Here is a 26,337-nt window from a genome sequence, read left to right as displayed (position 1 = left end):
ATTCAGGTTTACAGAAAAAAATGTAAACCTGTCCCATCTTTGCTAAATATGTTAACTTGAACCTGTTTGCAGTCCACATTGTTCTAAGTAATTTCATGGCTTCAATATTGAAATATATACATAGCAATAGCACTGATATAGGGGTTAGGCCTACTGTAAATTGCCTTATGTGAGAGCATGGACAATATTACATTCGTTATTGATACGGCCTAAAGACAGAGAGCAAATAATTCTAATCAAATTCTAAACAAAAGGAGTCAACAAATTGTTTTAAATAGGCCATGTCTAAATACACTTACAGGTACTTACAGGTCAGACATTTGTTCTGTTACTATTGCTAGTTTGACCACCAGAGGGCATCTTTGAGAAGCATTTGATAGTATTCCGTATTGGCATTACCAAAGAATTTAAAGACTTTTTTGTAACAACATAGTATATTTGAATTATATTATGGTGTTTCTATTCAGAGAAAAAAGAAACCCTCAGGGTTTCGTTAGGGTGGAATGGAAAATATGGCGGTGTACAACGTGATGGTCGGGAGTAGGCTACGGGATTGGAGTATTCTAAATTGTTTGCCTTCATTAGACAACTTTGTTCCAATATTCCTGTAAATCAGGGATATTTATTTGCATAGTAATTCTTTATGGATCCATAACTAAATCAACATCTGCATTTCTAAAGAGTATTTTTTATCATTATTTTACTAACAAAATGTGTTTATTTGTTTTTTAGGCTACTGTGCAGTCACCAATACATACTATAGTAAACATAGGAAAGTGCCTAATTCCTTACATAAGGGAGATCAGGCAATGTCTGCACTACAGAATGCAGGGCATGCGGGAGACCGGTGTTGTTTCATAGTTGTGTTGACTTCACTATTGTTCTACAAATGTAGAAAATAGTAAAAATAAAGAAAATTCCTGGAATGAGTAGGTGTGTCTAAACTTTTGACTGGTACTTGCTTAATTAATTTGATTAATATTATGGTGTTTCTATTCCATAAAAAATAAAACCCTCGGGGTTTCCGTTCGGATGGAATTGAATATATGACACTGTCCAAAGTGACGGTCAGGAGTAGGCTACAGGATTGGAGGATTCTAAATTGTTTGCCTTCATTAGACAACTTTGTTCCAATATTTCTGTAAATCAGGGATATTTATTCCCATATTAATTCTTTATGGATCCATAACCAAATCAACATCTGCATTTTGAAAGAGTATTTTTTATCATAATTTTATTAACGAAATGTTTTATTAGTTTATTAGGCTACTGTGCAGTCTACAATACATACTTTAGTAAACATGGGGAAGTGTCTAATTCCTTACATAAGGGATCAGGCCATGTCTGCACTACAGAATGTGGGGCATGTGGGAGAGCGGGGTTCTAATTCCCATTGGGGAGGAAGGAGTAGGCTGTCCTTGTAAATAAGAATTTGTTCTTAACTGATTCAATATGTGTTATTTCATAGTTGTGATGTCTTCACTATTACTCTGTAATGTAGAAAATAGTAAACATTTAGAAAAATCCTGGAATGAGTAGTTGCGTCCAAACTTTTGACTGGCACTTGCTGGAACGGAAAATATGGAGCTGTACAACGTGATGGTCGGCAGTAAAGTACTGGGCTGTTTAGCTAAAGAATCCTCGCCGGGCACGAGGAAGGAGTAGGCTGTAATTGAAAAATAAGAATTCGTTTTTAACTGACTTGCCTAATTATATAAAGGTTACACTAAGAGCATAACATTTCTTTATCCTAATTTACCAATAACCAAATGGAGATGAAGTGAAAATAAAAATCTCATTGATTTACAGTGGGGCAAAAAAGTATTTAGTCAGCCTGTAATTTTCATCATAGGTACACTTCAACTATGACAGACAAAATGAGAAAAGAAAAATCCAGAAAATCACATTGTAGGATTTTTAATGAATTTATTTGCAAATTATGGTGGAAAATAAGTATTTGGTCAATAACAAAAGTTTATCTCAATACTTTGTTATATACCCTTTGTTGGCAATGACAGAGGTCAAAAGTCTTCACAAGGTTTTCACACACTGTTGCTGGTATTTTGGCCCATTCCTCCATGCGGATCTCCTCTAGAGCAGTAATGTTTTGGAGCTGTTGCTGGGCAACACGGACTTTCAACTCCCTCCAAAGATTTTCTATGGAGTTGAGATCTGGAGACTGGCTAGGCCACTCCAGGACCCCTTGAAATGCTTCTTACGAAGCCACTCCTTTGTTGCCCAGGCGGTGTGTTGGGGAACATTGTCATGCTTAAAGACCCAGCCATTGAATTACCTGCGCCACCTTTTCAGCTGAATGGGGGGTGGAGTTCCCCTCGGGGATCGCCTTGCCATAACAGTCTTTCGAAATTGTTTCAGGCTTGTCTTCTGAAAAATGAGGGAGTAAGAGCAGTCTGAATGAGTGAACCCTGCCGTGTCACAGAGCTTTTTAATGCGCGTGACTGAGAGAGTGCCTTTCTTGTTTACCTTTTATATTGATGACGTTATCGTCCGGTTGAAATATTATCGATTATTTAGGCTAAAAACAACCTGAGGATTGATTATGAACATCGTTTGAAATGGTTCTACAAACTTTACGGATACTATTTGGATTTTTTTGTCTGTGTCACGACTTCCGCCGAAGTTTGCTCCCCTGCCTGTTCGGGCGGTGCTCGGCGGTCGTTGTCACCGTCCTACTAGCCACTACCGATCCCTTTTTTGTTTGTCTGTCGGTTTTGTCTTCTTAGTTTCACCTGTGTGTATTTTAGTTTAATTGGCGTCCTTATATATAGTAGGTTGTCCTGCCCTTGTTTTGTGGGGGATTGTTTTTGTTACTCTGTTGTATGGTGGTTTTCGTGTGGTTATTCTCCGGACTATTTTGGTCCTGTGTTTGGGCTGGTCAATTGTATGCGCTCTGTGTGTTGGCGTGACCGTTTTTGTGCGCCGGAGAATAAATTGACAATCTACTGAACCCTGCTCTCTGCGCCTGATTCCACCCACCACTCCTAGTAAATCATGAGAGTCTGCCTGTTGTGACTGCCTTTGAGCCTGTGGATTACTGAAGAAAACACGCGAACAAAACGGAGGTTTTTGGATATAAAGATAATTTATCGAACAAAATTAACATTTATTGAATAAATGACTGTCTTTTGAGTGCAACCATATGAAGATCAAAGGTAGGTGATTAATTTTATCTCTATTTCTGACTTGGCTGGTTACTGTTTGTAATGATTTGTCTGCTGGGTTATGTTCTCAAATAATCGTAAGGTATGCTTTTGCCGTAAAGCATTTTTTAAATCTGACACCTTGGTTGGATTCACAAGAAGTTAATCTTTAAACCTATGTGAAATAGTTGTATATTTTCGGAATTATTATAATGAGTATTTCTGTATTTGAATTTGGCGCTCTGCAATCTCACTGGATGTTGGCCACATACCCTAGAGAGGTTAAATAAATAAGACCTACACTGTTTTTAACAGGACATTGTTCTCCACTCATTACCTGTATGAACTGCACCTGTTTGAACTCGTTAACTGTGTAAAAGACACCTGTCCACACACTCAATCAAACAGACTTCAACCTCTCCACAATGGCCAAGACCAGAGAGCGGTGTAAGGACATCAGGGATAAAATTGTAGACCTGCACAAGGCTGGGAAGGGCTACAGGACAATCGGCAAGCAGCTTGGTGAGAAGGCAACAACTGTTGGCGCAATTATTCGAAAATGGAAGAAGTTCAAGATGACGGTCAATCACCCTCGGTCTGAGGCTCCATGCAAGATCTCACCTCGTGGGGAATCAATGATCATGAGGAAGGTGAGGGATCAGCCCAAAACTACACGGCAGGACCTGATCAATGACCTGAAGAGAGCTGGGACCACAGTCTCAAAGAAAACCATTAGTAACACACTACGCCACCATGGAATAAAATCCTGCAGCGCACGCAAGGTCCCCCTGCTCAAGCTAGTGCATGTCCAGATCCGTCTGAAGTTTGCCAATGACCATCTGGATGATCCAGAGGAGGAATGGGAGAAGGTCATGTGGTCTGATTAGACAAAAATAGAGCTTTTTGGTCTAAACTCCACTCGCCGTGTTTGGAGGAAGAAGAAGGATGAGTACAACTCCAAGAACACCATCCCAACCGTGAAGCATGGAGGTGGAAACATTATTCTTTGGGGATGCTTTTCTGCAAAGGGGACAGGACGACTGCACCATATTGAGGGGAGGATGGATGGGGCCATGTATTGCGAGATCTTGGCCAACAACCTCCTTCCCTCAGTAAGAGCATCGAAGGTGGGTTGTGGCTGGGTCTTCCAGCATGACAACAACCCAAAACACACAGCCAGGGCAACTAAGGAGTGGCTCCGTAAGAAGCATTTCAAGGTCCTGGAGTGGCCTAGCAAGTCTCCAGACCTGAACCCAATAGAACATCTTTGGAGGGAGCTGAAAGTCCGTATTGCTCAGTGACAGCCCCGAAACCTGAAGGATCTGGAGAAGGTCTGCATGGAGGAGTGGGCCAAAATCCCGGCTGCAGTGTGTGCAAACCTGGTCAAGAACTACAGGAAACGTATGAACTCTGTAATTGTAAACAAAGGTTTCTGTACCAAATATTAAGTTTTGCTTTTCTGATGTATCAAATACTTATGTCATGCAATAAAATGCAAATTAATTACTTAAAAATCATACAATGTGATTTTCTGGATTTTTTTTTAGATTCCGTCTCTCACAGTTTAAGTGTACCTATGATAAATATTACAGACCCCTACATGCTTTGTTAGTAGGAAAACCTGAAAAATCGGCAGTGTATCAAATACTTGTTCTCCCCACTGTACACGAATAGGATTGGAGGACTCTAAATGGATATCTAAGGGGCATTTTCCATTAGGATCTGTGAGAATATCTGAATTACAAAGCAGTCTTTAGTTCAATCACGTTTCTAGTCTATTGCATAGTTACAATGTGTAATCATTGATGTCCCAGGAGCAGGAGCAGTAAACACTGTTGAAGTGTATAATTGTAATACATACATGCAGACACAGCATTATTCACAGAATGAGAGTTTGACCTGGTATTACACCTGGTATTGGATATGACAGAAAAAAACTTGCTAAATAGCAATATTCGTAAATGAACTTTATGACAAAAAAATACACACAATCATTTGTCTCTAGATTAACTAACATTTTCCTCTCAATTGTATTTTTTTTGCTTGAATCGGTATGACGTTAAAATGACTTACATTTACATTTTGTCAGCCATCTTTGCTGAATAAAGTCACCAGGGAGCGGTGGCTCACGTCAAATTCGTCATTCGAACCACTCAATATGATTGGTCATATAAAAACCTTGGGACCCAAATGCATAATGAGTTCTCTAACTCCCACTTGTGGTGGTCTGGAGCAATGAAGCCGTGACGCTGGATACCTCTAAGTCCTGTGGTGTAAGCATGCAACTTTTAAAGGAGGAACCACTGTACATCATGGATGGGGCTTTACACACGATGAAAGCATAGCTAAAATAACGTAGGCCTGCCTATAATACATAGATAAAAAGAGAAAATCAGCTCACTGTTTTGCTCCTTTCCAACTTGATATTTTAATAAAGATTTGGTAAATAAAATGTATTTCCATGCAGTCTCACGAGCCAAACACTTTATCGACGATCTTGACGAGCTACTTGATTACATTTGGCAGGACAAAAAGAAAACAGACTTCATTGAGAGGAGGGTAGGCTATACTTGGTTTTTACATCTTGTTCCATGCGCATATGGGCAGTGTGTGTCCCGGCTGGATAGGCTGCGTTTCCGCTGTCAAAATTACATTTACATTTACATTTAAGTAATTTATCAGACGCTCTTAATTGCATAACCAACTGCGTTACCGCTAAAACCAGCTTTTGGTTGGTCTTCCCTACCAGCACTGCCTGAACTTAGCACTTTGGATTTTTAACCTCTACAGGATCGGTGTAACCCCCCCCCCCCCCTCAGGAAGATTGAGCTAACATAGGCTAATGTGATTAGCCTGAGGTGTTAAGTAACAAGAACATGTCCCAGGACATAGATATATCTGATATGGGCAGAAAGCTAAAAATATCAATCTAACTGCACTGTCCAATTTACAGTAGCTATTACAGTGAAATAATACCATACTATTGTTTGAGGAAAGTGCACAGTTACAGTATGAACATCTATTAATAAACCAGTTAGGCACGTTTGGGCAGTCTTGATACAACATTTTGAACAGAAATGCAATGGTTAATTGAATCAGTCTAATACTTTGCACAAACACTGATGCCAAAATTGAAATTGCACCTAACCTGGAATATTATATTTTGGCCTTTCTCTTGCATTTCAAAGATAATGAGAGAAAAAAAAACACTTTTTTCCCTTTGTATTATCTGTTACCAGATCTAATGTGTTATATTCTCCTACATTAATTTCACATTTCCACAAATATTAAAGTGTTTCCTTTCAAATGGTATCAAGAATATGCATATCCTTGCTACAAGTCCTGAGCTACAGGCCGTTAGATTTGGGTATGTCTGTCAAATCTGCTCCTGCAATGCCCTCTACCTTTCATCCTGTGTCTCCTTGACCTGCCACCCCTCCCCCAGTACTCTCTCTTGCACTCTCTCTGTGTGTGTGTGATTATGTGGGCAGATACAGGTGTGCTGGGGTCAGAGCAGATCCACCGGCTGCAACCTGTTCCATAATCAAAACCTCTACAAATACTCAACCTTGCCACTTCCACACTGCCAGATTGTAATCTCTGCTCAGTCAGTCTACATTTCTAGCTGTTTGTTACTATTCAGATCCTGTTGTGCCTGTTTTCCTCTCCTCTACAGTTCTGCCAGGTCTGACTCTGTTTCCTGTCTCATGTCCTACGTCTCCTCATCCTACTACTCTGCCCTGGATTCCCCACTCTACTACTCCCCTGGATTCCCCTCCGGCCTGCTTACCCTGTCTCAACCCCTCTCGCGCCAGCCTCAGCCTCCGCTCCTAGTTTCCAGCAACCTGCACGAGCTTCTCCTGACCTGCACTCCATGTCCCCTCTATGTCAAAAAATACCTTGGTTACTTCATCCCAGTCTCCTCGTCTGAGTCTGCTCGGGTTCCCGTTCCACTCCGCAAAACAATGTCATTTTAGGCTAAAAGTTTTTTTTAAAGGGTGCGATCCTTAAGAGGTTTTAAGGACACGCCTCAAATATTTTCCACCCCTCCCATCTAATCGCAAGTGTGCTGATGTTAGACAGGTAAAATGCAGAATCTGGTGTTAGGGCTGGAAAATGCCAGTGCTAGTTTTTTTTCCATGACGAAATTGCAAACTAACGTGCGTTTGACACTAGTACACCACATTAACGCCAGCCAAAAATGGAGCCCTAAAGGCGATGCATCTATTTGATGAGCATTTTGTAGCATGACAAATCTACTGTGGCAATTTAACCAACACTTTGTATGAATGAAAACTAATGTTGGTGTAACCTACTGTTATTTTATTTGTTTATTTATGTTATCCAAAAGTGTCTGGTATAGTAATTTCTAAACAAGATCGGGGTTAAAATGTCCATGTGTGAACAACAGCCTTGATTCGGGCTTATGTATTAAAATGTGAAATTTTGGGCCTCCCGAGTGGCGCAGTGGTTAAGGGCGCTGTACTGCAGCGCCAGCTGTGCCACCAGAGACTCTGGGTTTGCGCCCAGGCTCTGTCGTAACCGGACGCGACCGGGAGGTCCGAGAAGCGACGCACAATTGGCCGAGTGTCGTCCGGGTTATGGAGGGTTTGGCCGGTAGGGAAATCCTTGTCTCATCGCGCACCAGCGACTCCTGTGGCGGGCCGGGCGCAGTGCGCGCTAACGAAGGTTGCCAGGTGCACGTTGTTTCCTCCGACACATTGGTGCGGCTGGCTTCCGGGTTGGATGGCACTGTGTTAAGAAGCAGTGCGGCTTGGTTGGGTTGTGTATCGGAGGATGCATGACTTTCAACCTTCGTCTCTTCCGAGCCCGTACGGGTTGTAGCAATGAGACAAGAGAGTAGCTACTAAACAATTGGATAACATGAAATTGGGGGGTAAAATTCACAACAAAAAATAATAATAATTGAAAGTGAAATTGTGTTTTTTACATTAGATAAAAGTAGAGACTCAGAGCTACAAAATTGTATATAATACACTGCATTTGAGGAACAATGGGAAAGTAATTCTGCTTTGAACTTGTAACCCCACTTTGAGAAAATGGCCATAGAATATTTTTGGTACAATTACTGGAGAGCTCTTTTGTCTGCACCCATTCAGCATTGTTCACACCCTCCAAAGCCTTAGCCCCACCCATCTCTTTAAGGATTCACTTGTGAGGTCATGTAGTGTGGTAAAGATTAAGACTAAAAGTAGTATCTTACAATAAGGAAACATTCCAGGTAAACAAAGTGTCCAGAAAAATATTTTCTAAATATTAGATGGAATTTACCCAGACACACCTGTCTAAATTGATGGGTCATGTGAAAGAAATGATATAACCCCCAGCCACATCTTGCTAAGTGGATAGGTCTCTACAGAATGTGTAGAGTACAGCTAAATGGTTACTTGCATAGTAGCAATATCAAAAATAATGCCAATATAAAGAAAAATGTAACAAGTATCAATGCCAGTAGAGAACAAAATAATATACAGTATGTACAACAACAATATAAGTGATACTTGTGATGAGGTAGTTATATGCACACAATCAGGGGTAAAGTGGCTGAGCAACGTATGGCATGTGTGTTAGAAGACAGTCATGTGAATGTCCATAGAGGCACTGCAGATAGTGCTGATGACTTGGAACCCGCCACCAGTGGTGATCTGGTCCATCCGAATCAAGCACGAACAAGGGAATCTATATTCAGAGAGCCTGTTTCTGTCCTGCCATTGACTTTGGTGCAGCTAGCTAAACAATTAACCATAAACCCAATCTTTAGAGTACTAGCAATACAAACCGATTGTCATAGCTAGTTAAAGTTAACCAAATAGGTTCAATGTTAACATTAGGCTATAACTAGCAATGAAAATGGATTTCTGAGATAATATTACTACACAGATCATACACTTAATGTTAACTAGCGAATGCCACCTAATGCCAGCTAGCTAGGTAACAATAAGCTCTAACTTGCAATTTAAAAAAATTCTGACAAAATTAGAATCGTATAATATCTGAAAATGTAGCTAAACTCTTACCTGTTTACCTGGATGAATGCTTCACGGCAGACTGCAACCCTTTTAATTAAATAAGACGTCCTGTGTGGTTTCCGTTTTGTTTGTACAGCTTGCTTGGCCCGTTGTGTCAAGTCACTCTGGTTTACACTGACCGTGAGCAATGCCATAGGAATCATCAAATCTTTCTCCCTTTCTGTCACGGATGCTATGGTTGCCCTTAGTTTGAAGATGTAATCCAGAGACAGGTGTTTCATACAACAGCCTTCTGTGTTATCTTTTCATCTCCTTATCATACTATGCTTCTACCGTACATTCTACTGATTTCAAAACTCGGTGAACTTCTTCCGTGACGATAACACTGTTGATCACTGTTTCTTCCCCATCTCTGTCATGAGAAGACTCTACAATGTCTTTTTCATTTAAAACATTTTTTAAAACCTAAATCAGGGATTTCCTCATTGTCTGGTTAATTTTCAGAGTCAAAGAGAGTCAGCATGGTACAATCGTCCTCCTGAAAGTAGTCCATCACAACGTTTTCCCACTGACCTTTGTCGATAGCGCTTGATCAATTCAGGGCAGCAATGTTATTGGGAGCATTAGCAACACATTTGCAGTTCTCCTTGGCTAAAGAAAAAACTACATCTTTTTCTGTAGGATTATCTACACATAAAAGGATTATCTACACATAACGAGCAGCTCATTTTATAGACAGAAGATGCCACAGTGGTTCTTCCTGTAAAAGTTGCATCAAAATGCAGCACACCTTGCGGGCTACCGCAGAATTCTATGGCACGTTATTGAATTGTCAGACAGTGTTGCCATTAATGCTAGTTAGTGCTAGTTTGACACCCAGAGGGCATATTCGAGAAGCATTTGACTTTATTTAATATTAGCTGTACCTAGAGAATTTAAAACATTTTTGTAAGAACATAGTATATTGGATTGATTTTAAATGTAGCTTAATTAATTTGATTAATATTATGGTGTTTCTATTCCAAGAAAAATGAAAAACGAAACCCTCAGGGTTTCCGTTAGGAAAATATGGCGCTGTACAATGTGACAGTTTCCACACCCTTATTGTAGGCTAACCAATAGCCAAACGGAGATTCAGTGAAAATAAAAATCTCATTGATTTATCAAGACCAGTCCCCATGCTTGTCTCAGAGCAGTGCCGTCTTGACCTCTGAATGCTGTCTTTTCCCTTTTCCACTTGCCTCTTCCATTACTTTTTCCATTAAACAACTATTTGTTTACCTTCATTAGCCTCCAATATTTCTGTCATTCAGTGATCTTTATTCCCATATTATTTCGTTATGGATCCATATTGAAAATGGCATGTGCAAGAGACAGTGGTAATATTTTTCCTTTTAGAGACTATACATGGCGTCCAGGTCAGGATAACCAAAACATGTACTTATTAAAAGACTATCAGAAAGAATGTTGGTACTTATTTATTTTGATCCAAAGCCATGAATTAGTGAGTCACTCAGCTTTATGTAGGTGCCGAGGCTATATGACTGAGTCACTCAGCTTCGTGTAGGTGCCGAGGCTATATGACTGAGTCACTCAGGGCCCTAACCACTAGATCACCCCAAGCTACGATTGAACACAAATTTGACAGTTAATTCGAAACACTTCACACTTGTATGTCATAGCCTAGGGGAGTAGAGACCAATATCTATCTTGTGTTATTAAGCTAGATAAAATTATGGTTATGAATGTGTATGGTTGCATTTCAGATACATTTTTGTACATTTGAATGTTGCAGTAATAGGACCTAGGCATACTGTATACCGTATGAGCAAGAGATAATATTATTTTGATAGCAGGCTTGATCCCAATGGAGAAAACGAGCACTGCTCATTTTCAAGGAATCACGAGGCTCACTTGAATTTCCTGAGGCAACAGGAAAATTATCTGCGACAAAAGAGTGATCTAGTTAAGATCCGACATCTGTAGCATCACTGATTGCTAACTTGATAAGGCATAGCTGCAGTAGATTAAATGGAATGTCCATAATTGTTGAGTTTTAATTTCTGTGGTCCTGCGAAATAACAAGAAAGCAATCAGGAAGATTAGTATGCAGAGTCATGAGTCTACATTGTTTCACTGCAACACACACATGTACAGTTCACACACGCATGCACACATACATCCATACACTTTGCTCAGCATGTACTTTGTTGGTTCTTATGGGATGCAGTTAGAGGCAGACCGAGTAATTCATATGATTGCAAACCATCAGTGCCAAACGTAGCAGGGATGCTCTAACTGCGGTGTATGATAAAACATGATACGGATCTTCACACGCACTCAGCACACACGTCAGCTATCCTTGAATTTCTGAAATGCACACATTTAAATATATGCACAGCAAATTGATCAGGGTAACCTAGCGTTGCTTTTTCAGTGTAACATTTTTTTGTGTTGATTCAGGTGTGACATTAACACTTATTGGTGTAAAAGAACCCCAGTGTTTGTGTTAATAACCAGTTAAACCAAAACCACACACATCATATGATCATATTTCCCAGCATGCTCTAGTCCAGGTAGATTTTTTGAATAGTTTGTTTCAATATATATTATTTTGCGTGTACATTGATCAATTGATGAATTAATCTTATGCTACTCAAAAATAAACAACATACATTATTCTAAACTAAGCCAATCTGTTAGTTTAACTTATTTCACCTGTTACTGAAATGGTTGTTTCAGTTCATACAGTGGTGGATAAAGTACCCAATTGTTGTACTTGAGTGAAAGTTAAGCTACCTTAATAGAAAATTACTTAAGTAAAAGTCACCCAGTAAAATACTACTTGAGTAAATGTCTAAAAGTATTTGGTTTTAAATATACTTAAGTATAAAAAGTAAATGAAAGTGCAAAAATATAACACTCCAACACAAAATGTACTAACGAAGCATTTGTGTTTAGTGAGTCCTCCAGATCAGAGGCAGTAGGGATGACCAGGGATATTCTCTTGATAAGTGTGTGAATTAGACCATGTTCCTGTCCTGCTAAGCATTCCAAATGTAATGAGTACTTTTGGGTGTCAGAAAAAATTTATGGAGTAAAAAGTACATTATTTTCTTTGGAATGTAGTGAAAGAAGTCAAATAAAATGTTAACTTAAGTACTTTACACCACTGAGTTTAGATGCTTTAGGTATTCTCATACCTTAGTCTTCTCAACCCTGGGAGTCATTCTGAACGCAGTTTGTGGGTGAATGAACAATCTAAATGTTAGATATTCCCACTCTGGCTGGATTCCAATAGGAATTACACATAAATTTGCAAGCCAGCATAATGTGATTTGCAGGCCTGATGTGGCCCATAAACCATGCGTTTCAGGCCAATATATTAGGGTAAAACAAGGCCCTGAAAATAAAGTACATAGTCTTAATTTAATTTTAGTGAAAACATTTATTCACTTAGTTCTCACTTGGTGAAGGCCACAGGACTGAAAATAAATGAATGCAACAAACATGTCTCTGTCACTAAAAAATACAGTCATGGGTGGTAACAATTCACTCCAAAGGCAAGGCATACTGGGAAATATGTAAATTAGGCTTTACATCAAGCAGTGTGTTAATTTAACACTGAAAGGTGTGGACCAGTATAGACACGGGAACAGTTGACACTGAAATATGCTGTGTGTATATGTATATGTCCTAGCGTCCTGTCCAGGGGGTGTACTTCTACATCAAGCTGCCTCATTCTGACAGGAGTCCTGCCCCTATGGGCCAATTTGGCTAGGACAAGGCTTACTTACAGTTGAAGTCGGAAGTATACATACACCTTATCTAAATACATTTAAAACCCCAGTTTTTCACAATTCCTGACATTTAATCCTAGTAAAAAGGCCATGTCTTAGGTCAGTTAGGATCACCACTTTATTTTATGAATGTGAAATGTCAGAATAATAGTAGAGGGAATTATTTATTTCAGCTTTTATTTCTTTCATCACATTCCCAGTGGGTAGGAGGTTTACATACACTCAATTCGTATTTGGTAGGGTCGACTTTAAAATGTTTAACTTGGGTAAAACTTTTCGGGTAGCCATCCACGAGCTTCTTACAATAAGTTGAGTGAATTTTGGCCGATTCCTCCTGACAGAGCTGGTGTGACCGAGTCAGGTTTGTAGGCCTCCTTGCTTGCACATGTTTTTCAGGACTGCCCACAAATGTTCTATAGGATTGAGGTAAGGGCTTTTTTTATTTATTTTTTAATATATTTTTTAAACCTTTATTTAACCAGGCAAGTCAGTTAAGAACACATTCTTATGTAAGGACTTTGTGATGGCCACTCCAATACCTTGACTTTGTTGTCCTTAAGCCATTTTACCACAACTTTGGAAGTATGCTTGGGGTCATTGTCCATGTGGAAGATCCATTTGCAACCAAGCTTTAACGGCCTGACTGATGTCTTGAGATGTTGCTTAAATATATCCACATCATTTTCCTTCCATCATTTTCCTTCCTCATATTTTGTGAAGTGCACTAGTCCCTCCTGCAGCAAAGCACCGCAAAAACATGATGCTGCCACCCCCGTGCATCACGGTTGGGATGGTGTTCTTCGGCATGCAAGCCTCCCCCTTTTTCCTCCAAACATAACGATGGTCATTATGGCCAAACAGTTCTATTTTTGTTTCAGCAGACCAGAGGACATTTCTCCAAAAGCACAATGTTTGTCCCCATGTGCAGTTGCAAACCGTACTGTGGCTATTTTATGGCGGTTCTGGAGCAGTGGCTTCTTCCTTGCTGAGCGACCTTTCAGGTTATGTTGATATAGGACTTGTTTTACTGTGGATATAGATACTTTTGTACCTGTTTCCTCCAGCATCTTCACAAGGTCTTTTGCTGTTTTTCTGGGATTGATTTGTACTTTTCGTACCAAAGTATGTTAATCTCTAGGAGACAGAACTCGACTCCTTCCTGAGCGGTATGACAGCTGCATGGTCCCATTATACTCGTGTACTATTGTTTGTACAGATGAATGTGGTACCTTCAGGCATTTGGAAATTGCTCCCAAGGATGAACCAGACTTGTGGAGGCCTAGAATTCTTTTTCTGAGGTCTTGGCTGATTTCTTTTGATTTTCCCATGATATCAAACAAAGAGGCACTGAGTTTGAAGGTAGGCCTTGAAATACATCCACAGGTACACCTCCAATTGACTCAAATGATGTCAGTTAGCCTATCAGAAGCTTCTAAAGCCATGACATCATTTTCTGTAACTTTCCAAGCTGTTTAAAGGCACAGTCAACTTAGTGTATGTAAACTTCTGACCCACTGGAATTGTGATACAGTGAATTATAAGTGAAATAATCTGTCTGTAAACAATTGTTGGAAAAATGACTTGTGTCATGCACAAAGTAGATGTCCTAACCGACTTGCCAAACTATAGTTTGTTAAACAAGAAATTCGTGGAGTTGTTGAAAAATGAGTTTTAATGACTCCAACCTAAGTGTATGTAAACTTCGACTTCAACTGTACTTCTTACTTATACGTCCAGCAGCCTTGAGGGAAAATGTAGTGGCATAAGACATAAGGCACTCATGCTGCTTGGGAACTCTGCTGGACTCTGACACTGATTCAATAATTGTTGTATTGAAAACAGAGTTCTGCATAGAATAGTGTTTATTATCCTACAGATCTGATCCACTGAGAAACAGAGAGACATCCACATGCACACACAAGGACAGTAAGGCAAGTGGCAGTATATCCTTACACTCACCAGGATGAGCAGACAGTGGTTGGACAGGTCTTGATGGGCAGGGATTGTGGAGAACACTGACAGGACCAGACAGCCAAACACCAAGATGAACCTGGGTGAGAGAAACACGCAAACTCTACATTAGATAATAAATATAACACCTACAGATAATACACACAAATATGTACAGTTTAAGTCGGAGGTTTACATACACCTTAGCCAAATACATTTAAATTCAGTTTTTCACAATTCCTGACATTTAATCCTAGTAGGAATTCCCTGTTTTAGGTCAGTTAGGATCACCACTTTATTTTAAGAATGTGAAATGTCAGAATAATAGTAGAAAGAATTATTTATAAAATTGTGTAAAACTTGGGTCAAACGTTTCGGGTAGCCTCCCACAAGCTGCCCACAATAAGTTGGGTGAATTCCTCCTGACAGAGCTGGTGTAACTGTGTCAGGTTTGTAGGCCTCTTTGCTCACACACACTTTTTCAGTTCTGCCCACAAATGTTCTATAGGATTGAGGTAAGGGCTTTGTGATGGCCACTCCAATACCTTGACTTTGTTGTACTTAAGCCATTTTGCCACAACTTTGGAAGTATGCTTGGGGTCATTCTTCATTTGGAAGACCCATTTGCAACCAAGCTTTAACTTCCTGACTGATGTCTTGAGATATTGCTTAAATATATCCACATCATTTTCCTTCTCGTGAAGCAATCTATTTTGTGAAGTGCACCAGTCCCTCCTGGGGTAAAGCACCCCCACAACATGATGCTGCCACCCCTGTGATTAGTGGCTGGGATGGTGTTCTTTGGCTTGCAAGCCTCCCCCTTTTCCCTCCATACATAACAATGGTCATTATGGCCAAAGATTTCTATTTTTGTTTCATCAGACGAGAGGACATTTCTCCAAAAAGTATGATCTTTGTCCCCATGTGCAGTTGCAAACCATAGTCTGGCTTTTTTATGGAGGTTTTAGAGCAGTGGTTTCTTCCTCGCTGAGCGGTTTTTCAGGTTATGTCGATATAGGACTCATTTTACTGTGGAAACAGATACATTTGTACCTGATTCCTCCAGCATCTTCACAGGGTCCTTTGCTGTTGTTCTGGGATTGATTTGCACTTTTCGCACCAAAGTACATTCAGCTTTAGGAGATAGAACTCATCTCCTTCCTGAGCAGTATGACGGCTGCGTGGTCCCATGGTGTTTATACTTGCATACTATTGTTTGTACAGATGAACATGGTAACTTCAGGCATTTGGAAATTGCACCCAAGGATGAACCAGACTTGTGGAGGTCTACACATTTTTGGCTGATTTATTTATTTGGATTTTCACAAGATGTCAAGCAAAGAGGCACTGATTCTGAAGGTAGGCCTTGAAATACATTCACAGGTACACCTGACTCAAACGATGTTAATTAGCCTATCAGAAGCTTCTAAAGCCATGACATCATTTTCTGGAATTTTCCAAGCTGTTTAAAAAGGCACAGTCAACTTAGTGTATGTAAACTTCTGATCCACTGGAATTGTGATACATTTAATTATAAGTGAAATCATCTGTTTGTAAACAATTGTTGGAAAGATGACTTGTGTCATGCACAAGGTAGATGTCCTAAAAGACTTGCCAAAACTATAGTTTGTTAACAAGAAATATGTGGAGTGGTGGAAAAATGAGTTTTAATGACTCCAACCTAAATGTATGTAAACTTCTAAATTCAACTGTATGTAGTAAAACATCTTTATTACTGTAATGAGGATGAAACTGCAGATACAGAAAACTATCCCTGTTTTCACTGTTTCCTTAAACTCATGCCTTGTACTATTAGGGGATCATCAACTAGATTTAGTCGTGGGGCGATTTTTTCTGGAGCGGATGGTCGGGTGGCCGGAACATAATTACAAATAATTTGTAGACTGCAAATTGACTGCAAGAAGCCCAAACAGATATAATGTTTGACCAAAACATAATCATTTCAAACCTTACTTACATTTGTTTATGATCACGTGTCTCTCTATTACGTGTAGGAATACTTGGGAACAAATTTCTCAAATGAAAATAACTTTAGCTGATTTCCTGGTGTTTTTAGAGTCTTTTGTGTCCAACAATGAAAATTTCACACAATTAAAAAATGATTTTTTTGGCTCAGAAAATTTAGGGGGCCAAATTCGACCCACAGGCCACCAGTTGGGGTACCCTGGGGTATGAGGATCTAGAACGCTAAAGTAATGAGTTGAACAACTGTGGGGACAGAAACAGATACAGAGACGGAGCTGTAGAAAGCAGCTGAATCTTACAGAGTGGAAGGAAACTGCTGGCCAATTCCAGATGTAGGATCTTAATTTGACCACTCTTTTGTTGCTGAGAATTTTCCTTACGTAGATGAGCTCCATGATTTACATAAATTCACTGAAAACCCATACTAACACATGGTTATTATTTTTGCTGTGACAATATAGGTGAAATTAAGATCCTGCACCTGTAGATGTTTATCCAGCTGAACTAGCAGTTGACATAGAAATGTTTTTCCTCTATCTTCCTCTCCTGCTCATCTCCATCTTTATTTCTGTGTTTTTACCCCTCTTCCATATCTCTTTCTCTCTAAGTAAATCCACTCTGTGGCTGGTACGGGATTTTTCATTTGCAGTAAAAAGGCAATTTGTCATCTTGTCAAGAGTGAACAAGATGCATGTTGTATTCTCTTAGTCTGATGACTTGCTCGTCACACCCTCTGCTATGTGTGTGTGTGTCACTCACTCTGTATTCTTAAATCTTATCTAATCTCCACATAGCTCTGGGGCTTAACGTATTAATTGGTGTGTCTGTTTCTCTGTGCGTGTGTGTCTGTATGTGTGTCTGACTGTTTTTATCTGTGCGGTATGACGGTAAAACGAGAAAAAAGCAGGGATACTACTGGAGGATGATGCTAGTAAGTGGCTTGGAGAGAAATTCACTATGTATTTACCTTTGTGTTGCGTCTCTCACCCCTCAACCCCTCATCCCCCTTCCCGCTTAGTCCCCGCGCTTAGTCCCCTCTCTCCCCTCTCCTGGAGCTGAACTCCCCCCTTCCTCTTAGATGGTGATTCAGAACATCATTTATTTTCCATGGGATTAATGTGAAATATTAGGGTGAGTAAAGGGCTGTCGGCGGTCCACTCCAGGCTGAGTTATACCTGGAGGGGGAGGTGAGTTAGGGCATGGTTTGGACCTAACGGCCCAGGAACATCTGGTTTTGATAGAGTAGCAGACACTAATAGGCCTTTACTGTCAGACAGGCCATGCACGGACACCAGATCCGCTCCCAGCTGCTGCTGCTCAGAGAGAGAGCGAGAGAGAGTGTGTGTGTGGGTGTGTGTGCTGTGGATGAAGAAAGTTTCAAACTTTTTATAGGCTTGATCTTATACAATAATACAGATAAATTATACATTTCACAGGATCAATCGGACATAATTTGGAATCAACAATGGGTTGTCATTTGTCGGCACCATTGGAACAGAACCCCTCCCTATTGTGAAATAACAATGTGTGTCTTGACCTGGGGAGGGACTTTGTGTGTCTTGACATGGGGAGGGACTTCGTGTGTCATGACCTGTGCAGGCGTCACCACCACAACCCACCATGCGTCATTACACTTCGATAACTTAACAGTATGACACCTCTGTGACTAATGACTTCATCGATGACTGGACCAATCCACCACTCACTCCCTGGACAGAGAGATCAATAAACAACCAATCCAAGGTGGATAAATCACTGCCATGATTGGGCAGTAACAGGCTTTTGGATTACGTGTATTGGATGGCTTTTGTAACTTGTTGTGTCTAACCTGCTTGTGGCTGATATGGTGTATGTAAATTGTATATCCCTGCAACTGTCAGAGACACACAAAAAAAACAGAGCGACAGAGACAGACACGAAGAGAGAGAGAGAGACAGAAGAACAGAGGCAGAGAGACAGAAACAGACACAAAGAGACAGGCAGACAGACAGAGCCAGAGACGGAGAGGTGAAGTGCCTCACTCTCTCCTCTGGTAATGATGAGTGCATGGAAGAGCAGAGACAAAACCATATACAGCCAAAACGCCCCCCAACCTAATGCCCTCTTAATGAAATGGAACAGCCAACGTGAGAGAGTGTAAACGCCCTAGGAGTGTGTTCTGTTGGAGTGCCACTCTGTTTCCCTGACATAGGGGGATGTGACTGGGGAGACGGCTTTTGGGCAGGGTGAAAGTGGAGAAGGCAAATAGTGCAGTTTCTAGCTAACCATGCCTTGTAGGTCCATTTAATATCCATTTTTACCGTTAGTGATTATTCCGCCCCAAATAGTCTGCTTTTGTCAATACTCCACAAGAAACATTATAGAATGGACTGACACACACACAAAACACATTTTACCATCCTGTTTCATCTGGGCCGTGAATCTCCCTTAAGCGGACTCATCCAACTGGGCGAAGATTTAGGAGCAGAAATACAGCTGTGTGTGTGTGTGTGTGTGTGTGTGTGTGTGTGTGTGTGTGTGTGTGTGTGTGCGTGCGTGCGTGCGTGCGTGCGTGCGTGCGTGAATGAAAGAGAATGTGTGTATAATGTATAATATTAATATCCTGTGTGTGTGTGTGTGTGTGTGTGTGTGTGTGTGTGTGTGTGTGTGTGTGTGTGTGTGTGTGTGTGTGTGTGTGTGTGTGTGTGTGTGTGTGTGTGTGTGTGTGTGTGTGTGTGTGTGTGTGTGTGTGTGTGTGTGTGTGTGTGTGTGTGTGTGTGTGTGTGTGTGTGTGTGTGACGGTTCAGCTACGTGAGAGGTCAGTGTTTTCCACACCATACTGCCTGGTATCATTATCTATTTCCTCCTTTCTTTCTATGCCAGCCATGCATTCCCCTTCAATCAGAAAGAAAGTGGGAGGGAGGGGAGAATAAGGCAAGTGCTAAAAATACAAACAAAAGAGAGAAAACTAAAAGATACGGAGGACAAGAGAGTGTGAAATTGCAACACTAAGACCTTATTGTAATTTCAACAGTAAAACACTGTAGAATGCACAGTAAAATACCATAAATGTGTTTTACAGCATTAATGCATTATGGGCAAAATTCAGAAAAATATTGTTATTAACTGTATTTAGAAGCCTCCTGTAAAAAACTCTAACATACTGTATTTCTTTACAGTAATAGCTTATGCCTACTGTAGAATAAAATGATCCGTTTCAGGCACCAACCTCATGCTGTCAGGTGAGACACATGAAGCTCAGACTATTTTAGTAAATATCTTTTTGAAGCGGCGGTGAAGTGGAATAATATTTTCAGCAGCTGCTGGGTCGGTACCTTGGCTTGTTTATAAGTATCTTTATTACTAGTTGAGTTACTGCATGTTTTCTTTGCTAACCTAGCTAGCTATTTAGCTCAAGTTGACACCAGCCATTTCAGCTGCTCTAAATTGCTCGTAAGTATATTACTGTGCGACCTAGAAAAAAATCACCCAGATAATCATTGACAGACAGGTTTCACCATTACTACAGAGAAATGGCTTGTTTGTAGCAGTTCAGAAGATATTACCAATATATTACGGGTGCAGCGTTTCTTAATGGGGATTGACGGGCTGCATTACACATACCGGTAAACCACGTTGTGGGCCGTACTTGCGAGCCACTAAAGCTGATGAGAGTGAACAGTGCACCAGTGTTGTATCGAGCTGCCTGTCGACCTAAGGTGCATCTATCACAGTGTCGCCGGCGGTAGCTAGTAACGTGGCCAATTTTCTTTTCTCCCTCCGATGATTATATTTCAAGTAGGGTGGCAGCCTACACAAGAAATAACTCACATCGGTAACCATCTAGATGTCACTGTGATATAGTCTATTAGTCAATGGGGAGAGCATGAACTGCAACAACACCGGGACACAGTGTCCTCCTCAACCTCGTGGGATTTGATTCACGCGCCTCTCAGCTGAGCGACATATGGCATCGTGTTGCAGGCCAAGAGTGCCCGTATACCCTCTCCCCACTAACCATTTGTTAAATAAAGGTCAAAAAATGGCTTCTTCCATGTTTTTTTCTGATTAGGCCTAGTCCAAAACAATCTTATGCGCGGACTAGCCTCTGTTCTGTTCAGTTTGAGAAGGTCAACTTTGATAGCTTGCTACCACTATAATTGATTTTATAAAAATAAAAAAACATTTACCCATGATGTATTTATTAGAGTTATTGACTTCACAATTAACCAGATTCGAGCGACTTACATTGTGGTGCTGAAACTGGAAGCAGCATCTGTGGCGTAATCAATCGAAAATGGACAGCTCATGGTGCTGAAAGTAGGCACATTCGAGCAGGCATAATTCATTTCAAACGTCTTCATTTGAATTAGACTTGACTTAGAACAATATGGCTTTGTGTTGGATCCTATTTCTCCCTATTTAAGAAATAAAAGGTACGCCTACCTGTTTGACAGACAAAATCAAGCTAGAGGCTGCTATACCCATAGATTTGTCAGTCAATTCCTCCACTCACTCTTTAAACAGCCTACCTCTGTGTCAGTGAAGGGCTCTTAAGTTAAAACCAAGACCCGAATTGTGGCGTGCCACAGGCACAGGCCTACCCCCTGTTAGTGTCTATTATATGAAGTGATCTATAACAGTGATTTGGTCCGCAGTGCTTTATGATAGAAACAAGCTCTAAAATACCCGGGAAGACATGACTCCGATGCATATGGGGATATCATTGTTTCATTTCTTTGACATTCAGAGGCTGAGCTACAATCTGCTATAGCCGAGGAGACAAAAAAAAATGGAATTTGCTTGGGAAGTAAATTGAATTGTGTCACTATCAATTGATTAAGCTATTCACTGTCTGTACAATAGAAGATGTTTAAACCCAGACAGCTTTCAGGGAAACACATGTGACCTTCTCGTTGGGTTAAGCCACGGAAGAAGAGTAGACACGAGTTAAAGCTTACATTTTTCTAACTTTTGAAAGTACCATGTTCAGATTCCTAATGACGTCTCGGATGTAATTATTTGCAAACGGGGAATGTGTCATTGCAAACGAGACACGCTGGTTTGGAATTGGAGAAATATGATAAGATGAGCACATTGGCCTATTTCTCTGTCCATTCTTAGCCTGTAATTTTGGTAATTTGTGTGGTATTAAAAAAGATTGTGCTAATATGTAAAACAATGTACTTTTGCTTCACAGCAGAGATGCTGTAATATATTACACAATACTGTTTCACTACTGTAAAACATAGATACACTGAGTGTATAAAACATTAGGAACACCTTCCTAATATTGAGTTGCACCCCCGTTTGCCCTCAGAACAGCCTTAATTCATCGGGGGTAAGGACTATAAGGTGTCAAAAGCTGTCCACAGGGATGCTGGCCCATGTTGACTCCAATGCTTCCCACAAATGTGTCAAGTTGCCTGGATGTCCATTGGGTTCCCATTCTTGATACAAATGGGAAACTGTTGAGTGTGAACCACCCAGCAGCCTTGCAGTTCTTGACACAAACCGGTGCGCCTGGCACCTACTAACATACCACATTCATAGACACTTAAATCTTTTGTCTTGCCCATTCACCCTCTGAATGGCACACATACAGTGGTTTGTGAAAGTATTCACCTCCCCCGGCATTTTTCCTATTTTGTTGCCTTACAACCTGGAATTAAAAGCGATTTGGGGGGGGGGGGGGGGGTTTGAATCATTTGATTTACACAACATGCACACAACACTTTGAAGGTGCAAAATATATTTTTTTGTGAAACAAACAAGATAAAAGACAAAAAAACTGAAAACTTGAGAGTGCATAACTATTCACCCCCCAAAGTTAATACTTTGTAGAGCCACCTTTTGCAGCAATTACAGCTGCAAGTCTCTTTGGGGTGCGTCTCTATAAGCTTGGCACATAAAGCCACTGGGATTTTTGCCCATTATTCAAGGCAAAACTACAAAACCTATTCTCCCTCAGGAGACTGAAAAGATTTGGCACGGGTCCTCAGATCCGTGCACCATCGAGAGCATGGTTGAATCACTGCCTGGTGTGGCAACTGCTCGGCCTCCGACTGCAAGGCACTACAGAGGGTAGTGTGTACGGCCCAGTACATCACTGGGGCCGAGCTTCCTGCCATCCAGGACCTCTATACCAGGCGGTGTCAGAGGAAGGCCCTAAAAACTGTCAAAGGCTCCAGCCACCTTAGTCATAGACTGTTCTCTCTGCTACTGCACGGCAAGCGGTACCGGAGTGCCAAGTCTATATCCAAGAGGCTTCTGAACAGCTTCTACCCCCAAGCCATAAGACTCTTGAACATCTAATCAAATGGCTACCCAGACTATTTTCATTGCCCACCCCCCACCCCCTCTTTTATGCCGCTGCTACTCTCTGGTATTATCTATTTATAGTCACTTTAATAACTCTACCTACATGTACATATTACCTCAATTACCTTGACTAACCGGTGCCCTCGCACATTGACTTTGTACCGGTACCCCCTGTATATAGTCTCGCTATTATTATTTTACTGCTGCTCTTTAATTACTTGTTCCTTATTCTTTTTTAATTTTTAAAAACTGCATTGTTGGTTAGGGGCTTGTAAGTAAGCATTTCACTATAAGGTGAATTCGGCACATGTGACTAATAAACTTGAATTTGATTTGATTTAACAGGTGACATCAATAATGCATTATAGCTTTCACCTGGATTCCCCTGCTCAGTCTGTCATGGAAAGAGCAGGTGCTCCTAATGTTTTAAAGCCTCACTGTATATTATAGCATCTCTGCTGTAATGCTAAATAAAAATAAAAAACACCTGGTGCCAGTTTAACGCTATACATTTACAGGGAAAGGTTTTACAGTGAACTTCACTTACGCACTTTTCTATGTACAGTTACTGTATAACAGACTATCACTATCCAATACTGACTGATGATAATTATGTTTGTGCCACACATGTGAACATGTGGAGTGAAATTAGAAAGGCTTCTTAGGGTAATGGTGCAGATATATATGATATTTATAACATTCTGCTAGAAATACACTCTTTCTATCCCTAAAAAGTAGACCAGCATGAGAGACGATACAACAGCATAACCCCGGAGCACCCTGTGCTGTGTGTGTGTGTGTGTGTGTGTGTGTGTGTGTGTGTGTGTGTGTGTGTGTGTGTGTGTGTGTGTGTGTGTGTGTGTGTGTGTGTGTGTGTGTGTGTGTGTGTGTGTGTGTGTGTGTGTGTGTGTGTGTGTGTGTGTGTGTGTGTGTGTGTGTGTGTGTGTGTGTGTGATTGCTTTCCTATATTTTCCCACTGATGTAAGAGACAAATGAAAGCTGGCCCAGAGTTTGTTTGGGTCTGGGGATAGAGAGGGAAGGAGAGAGACGAGAAGAGTTAAGAAGGGAGAAGAGATATGAGAAAGTGAGAGGGACAGACTTACTGTCTCCTTGCCAAGAGTCTATTAGTTCATCCCTGTGTTTATCAAGTGAAGTGCAGTAACTTACCTGCTGATGGCAGCGATCAAGCACACGGTTTTATTTCTAAGCAACTACTTCACAAAACACACCAGGGCCAAAGCCACTGGACGGAACAGAGAGACGTTCTCCAAAATGAAAAACCACAACCCCTCAGCGTTCCACATTTTCTCCAAATGTCGTACATTCATATTCTTCCTATTAACAGTGACCTGAAACGTATGTAGATCCCTTGGTTAAATAAGAGACATTCTAATGGCACTAGTAGAGTCAATCACAACCATGTTACAGTGATGCATACTGTGCTGGAAAACAAGTGGATTTCATTTCCTACGCCCAGGTTCTATATCTGATAGGTTTTTATAGGTAAGCTGTTCTATAATAGTGATTTAAAGTTCAGAGCTCATCATTCAGACTATGAGAGAGAGAGAGAGAGAGAGAGAGAGAGAGAGAGAGAGAGAGAGAGAGAGAGAGAGAGAGAGAGAGAGAGAGAGAGAGAGAGAGAGAGAGAGAGAGAGAGAGAGAGAGCTATAATGAACCAGTGCAGTGGCCAAATTTCCATGATGCTGCATGAGGCTTTGAAGTTGCAGTCAAGGGGGCAGTGCGGGCTCTTAAGTTAAGTGCGTGTGAGAGAGAGAGAGTAGGTTGTGTAGAGCTGGAGGGAAAAAAGTATAATTGTGCAACAGGTGTGTAACACTGGATGTAACAGCAAAGGGTTGCAAAGTGGAGAGCTTTCACTAGAAGTTTCTCACAAAGAGTTCCTCTAGATCAGATAAGAATCCTCTCTCTTTCTTTATCCTATCATGGAAGTAATAAGACGCAAGGGAAAACAGCTCTCTAAAAGTACTGGCTCGCATCTAAATGAGTTGGTGGAGTTTTTCTCTGCCCCTACAGAAGCCACACAGTGAAGCTGAGGTTATCTGTTTTTCTAAACATTCTAAAGCGTGTCTAAACCGTTGAGATATACACTGCCTGTACAAAAGTATGTGGAAACCTGCTCGTCGAGCATCTCCTTCCAAATGGGCATTAATATGGAGTTGGTCCCCCCTTTGCTGCTATAACAGCCTCCACTCTTCTGGGAAGGCTTTCCATTAGATGTTGGAACATTGATAAGGGGACTTGCTTCCATTCAGCCACAAGAGCATTAGTGAGGTCGGGCCGGGCATTGATGTTGGGCGATTAGGCCCGGCTCACCGTCAGAGTTCCAATTCATCCCAAAGGTGTTTGATGGTGTTGAGGTCAGGGCTCTGTGCAGGCCAGTCAAGTTCTTCCACACCGATCTCAATAAACAATTTCTGTATGGACCTTGTTTTGTCCACGGTGGCATTGTCATGCTGAAACAGGAAAGGGCCTTTCCCCAAACTGTTGCTACAAAGTTGGAAGCACAAAATTGTCTAGAATGTTATTGTATGCTGTAGCATTAAGAGTTCCCTTCACTGGAACAAAGGGGCCCAAACCATGAAAAACAGCCCCAGACCATTATTCCTCCTCCACCAAACTTTACAGTTGTCACTATGCATTCGGGACGGTTGCGTTCTCCTGGCATCTGCCAAACCCAGATTTGTCCATCGGACTGCCAGATGGTGCTGCGTGATTCATCACTCCAGAGAACGGGTTTGCACTGCTCCAGTGTGCAATGGCGGCAGGCTTTACACCACTCCAGCCTACGCTTGGCATGGCGCATCGTAATCTTAGGTGTGTTTTGATCTCCGTTTTTTGTTTAGTTTCTACAATTATAAAGTGACTTTGGGCCATTGAAATGCACTACATAGGTACCATATATTATTATTAGGAGTATTGCTTTGGCACAAGGTGCAGTGAGTATATGGTAAGTCACAACAAACGAATAGACCATAGGGATATACTGTATGATTGAGTGACTCCAATACTCATAACGTTGAACGGTGTTCAAATAAGACCTGAATCATATTGTCATCTATACTGTATTTATTTGTATACGTGTTCTCAATATCTTCGCAAGGTGGGTATTTTGAAGTTAATTTGCAGTGCCTG

At 40.9% G+C, this 26,337-nt stretch overlaps 1 protein-coding gene across 4 annotated transcripts in view; it reads right to left on the bottom strand.

The window, feature by feature from the left end:
* LOC124038243 (potassium voltage-gated channel subfamily KQT member 5-like) overlaps nt 1-26,337 on the bottom strand; it is a 139,013-nt gene that overhangs the window by 24,822 nt on the left and 87,854 nt on the right. For 2 of the 4 annotated variants that reach the window (XM_046353857.1, XM_046353859.1), the window contains exon 2: nt 14,905-15,001. In XM_046353857.1, the coding sequence (XP_046209813.1) occupies nt 14,905-15,001 (97 nt within the window). The remainder of the gene's footprint in view (nt 1-14,904; nt 15,002-26,337) is intronic. The other 2 variants (XM_046353858.1, XM_046353860.1) reach the window with 1 other exon arrangement.

The sequence above is a fragment of the Oncorhynchus gorbuscha genome, linkage group LG06, assembly GCF_021184085.1.
Source record: "Oncorhynchus gorbuscha isolate QuinsamMale2020 ecotype Even-year linkage group LG06, OgorEven_v1.0, whole genome shotgun sequence".
Classification (NCBI taxonomy): Eukaryota; Metazoa; Chordata; class Actinopteri; order Salmoniformes; family Salmonidae; genus Oncorhynchus; species Oncorhynchus gorbuscha.
This window is presented reverse-complemented; position numbering and strand designations above follow the sequence as displayed.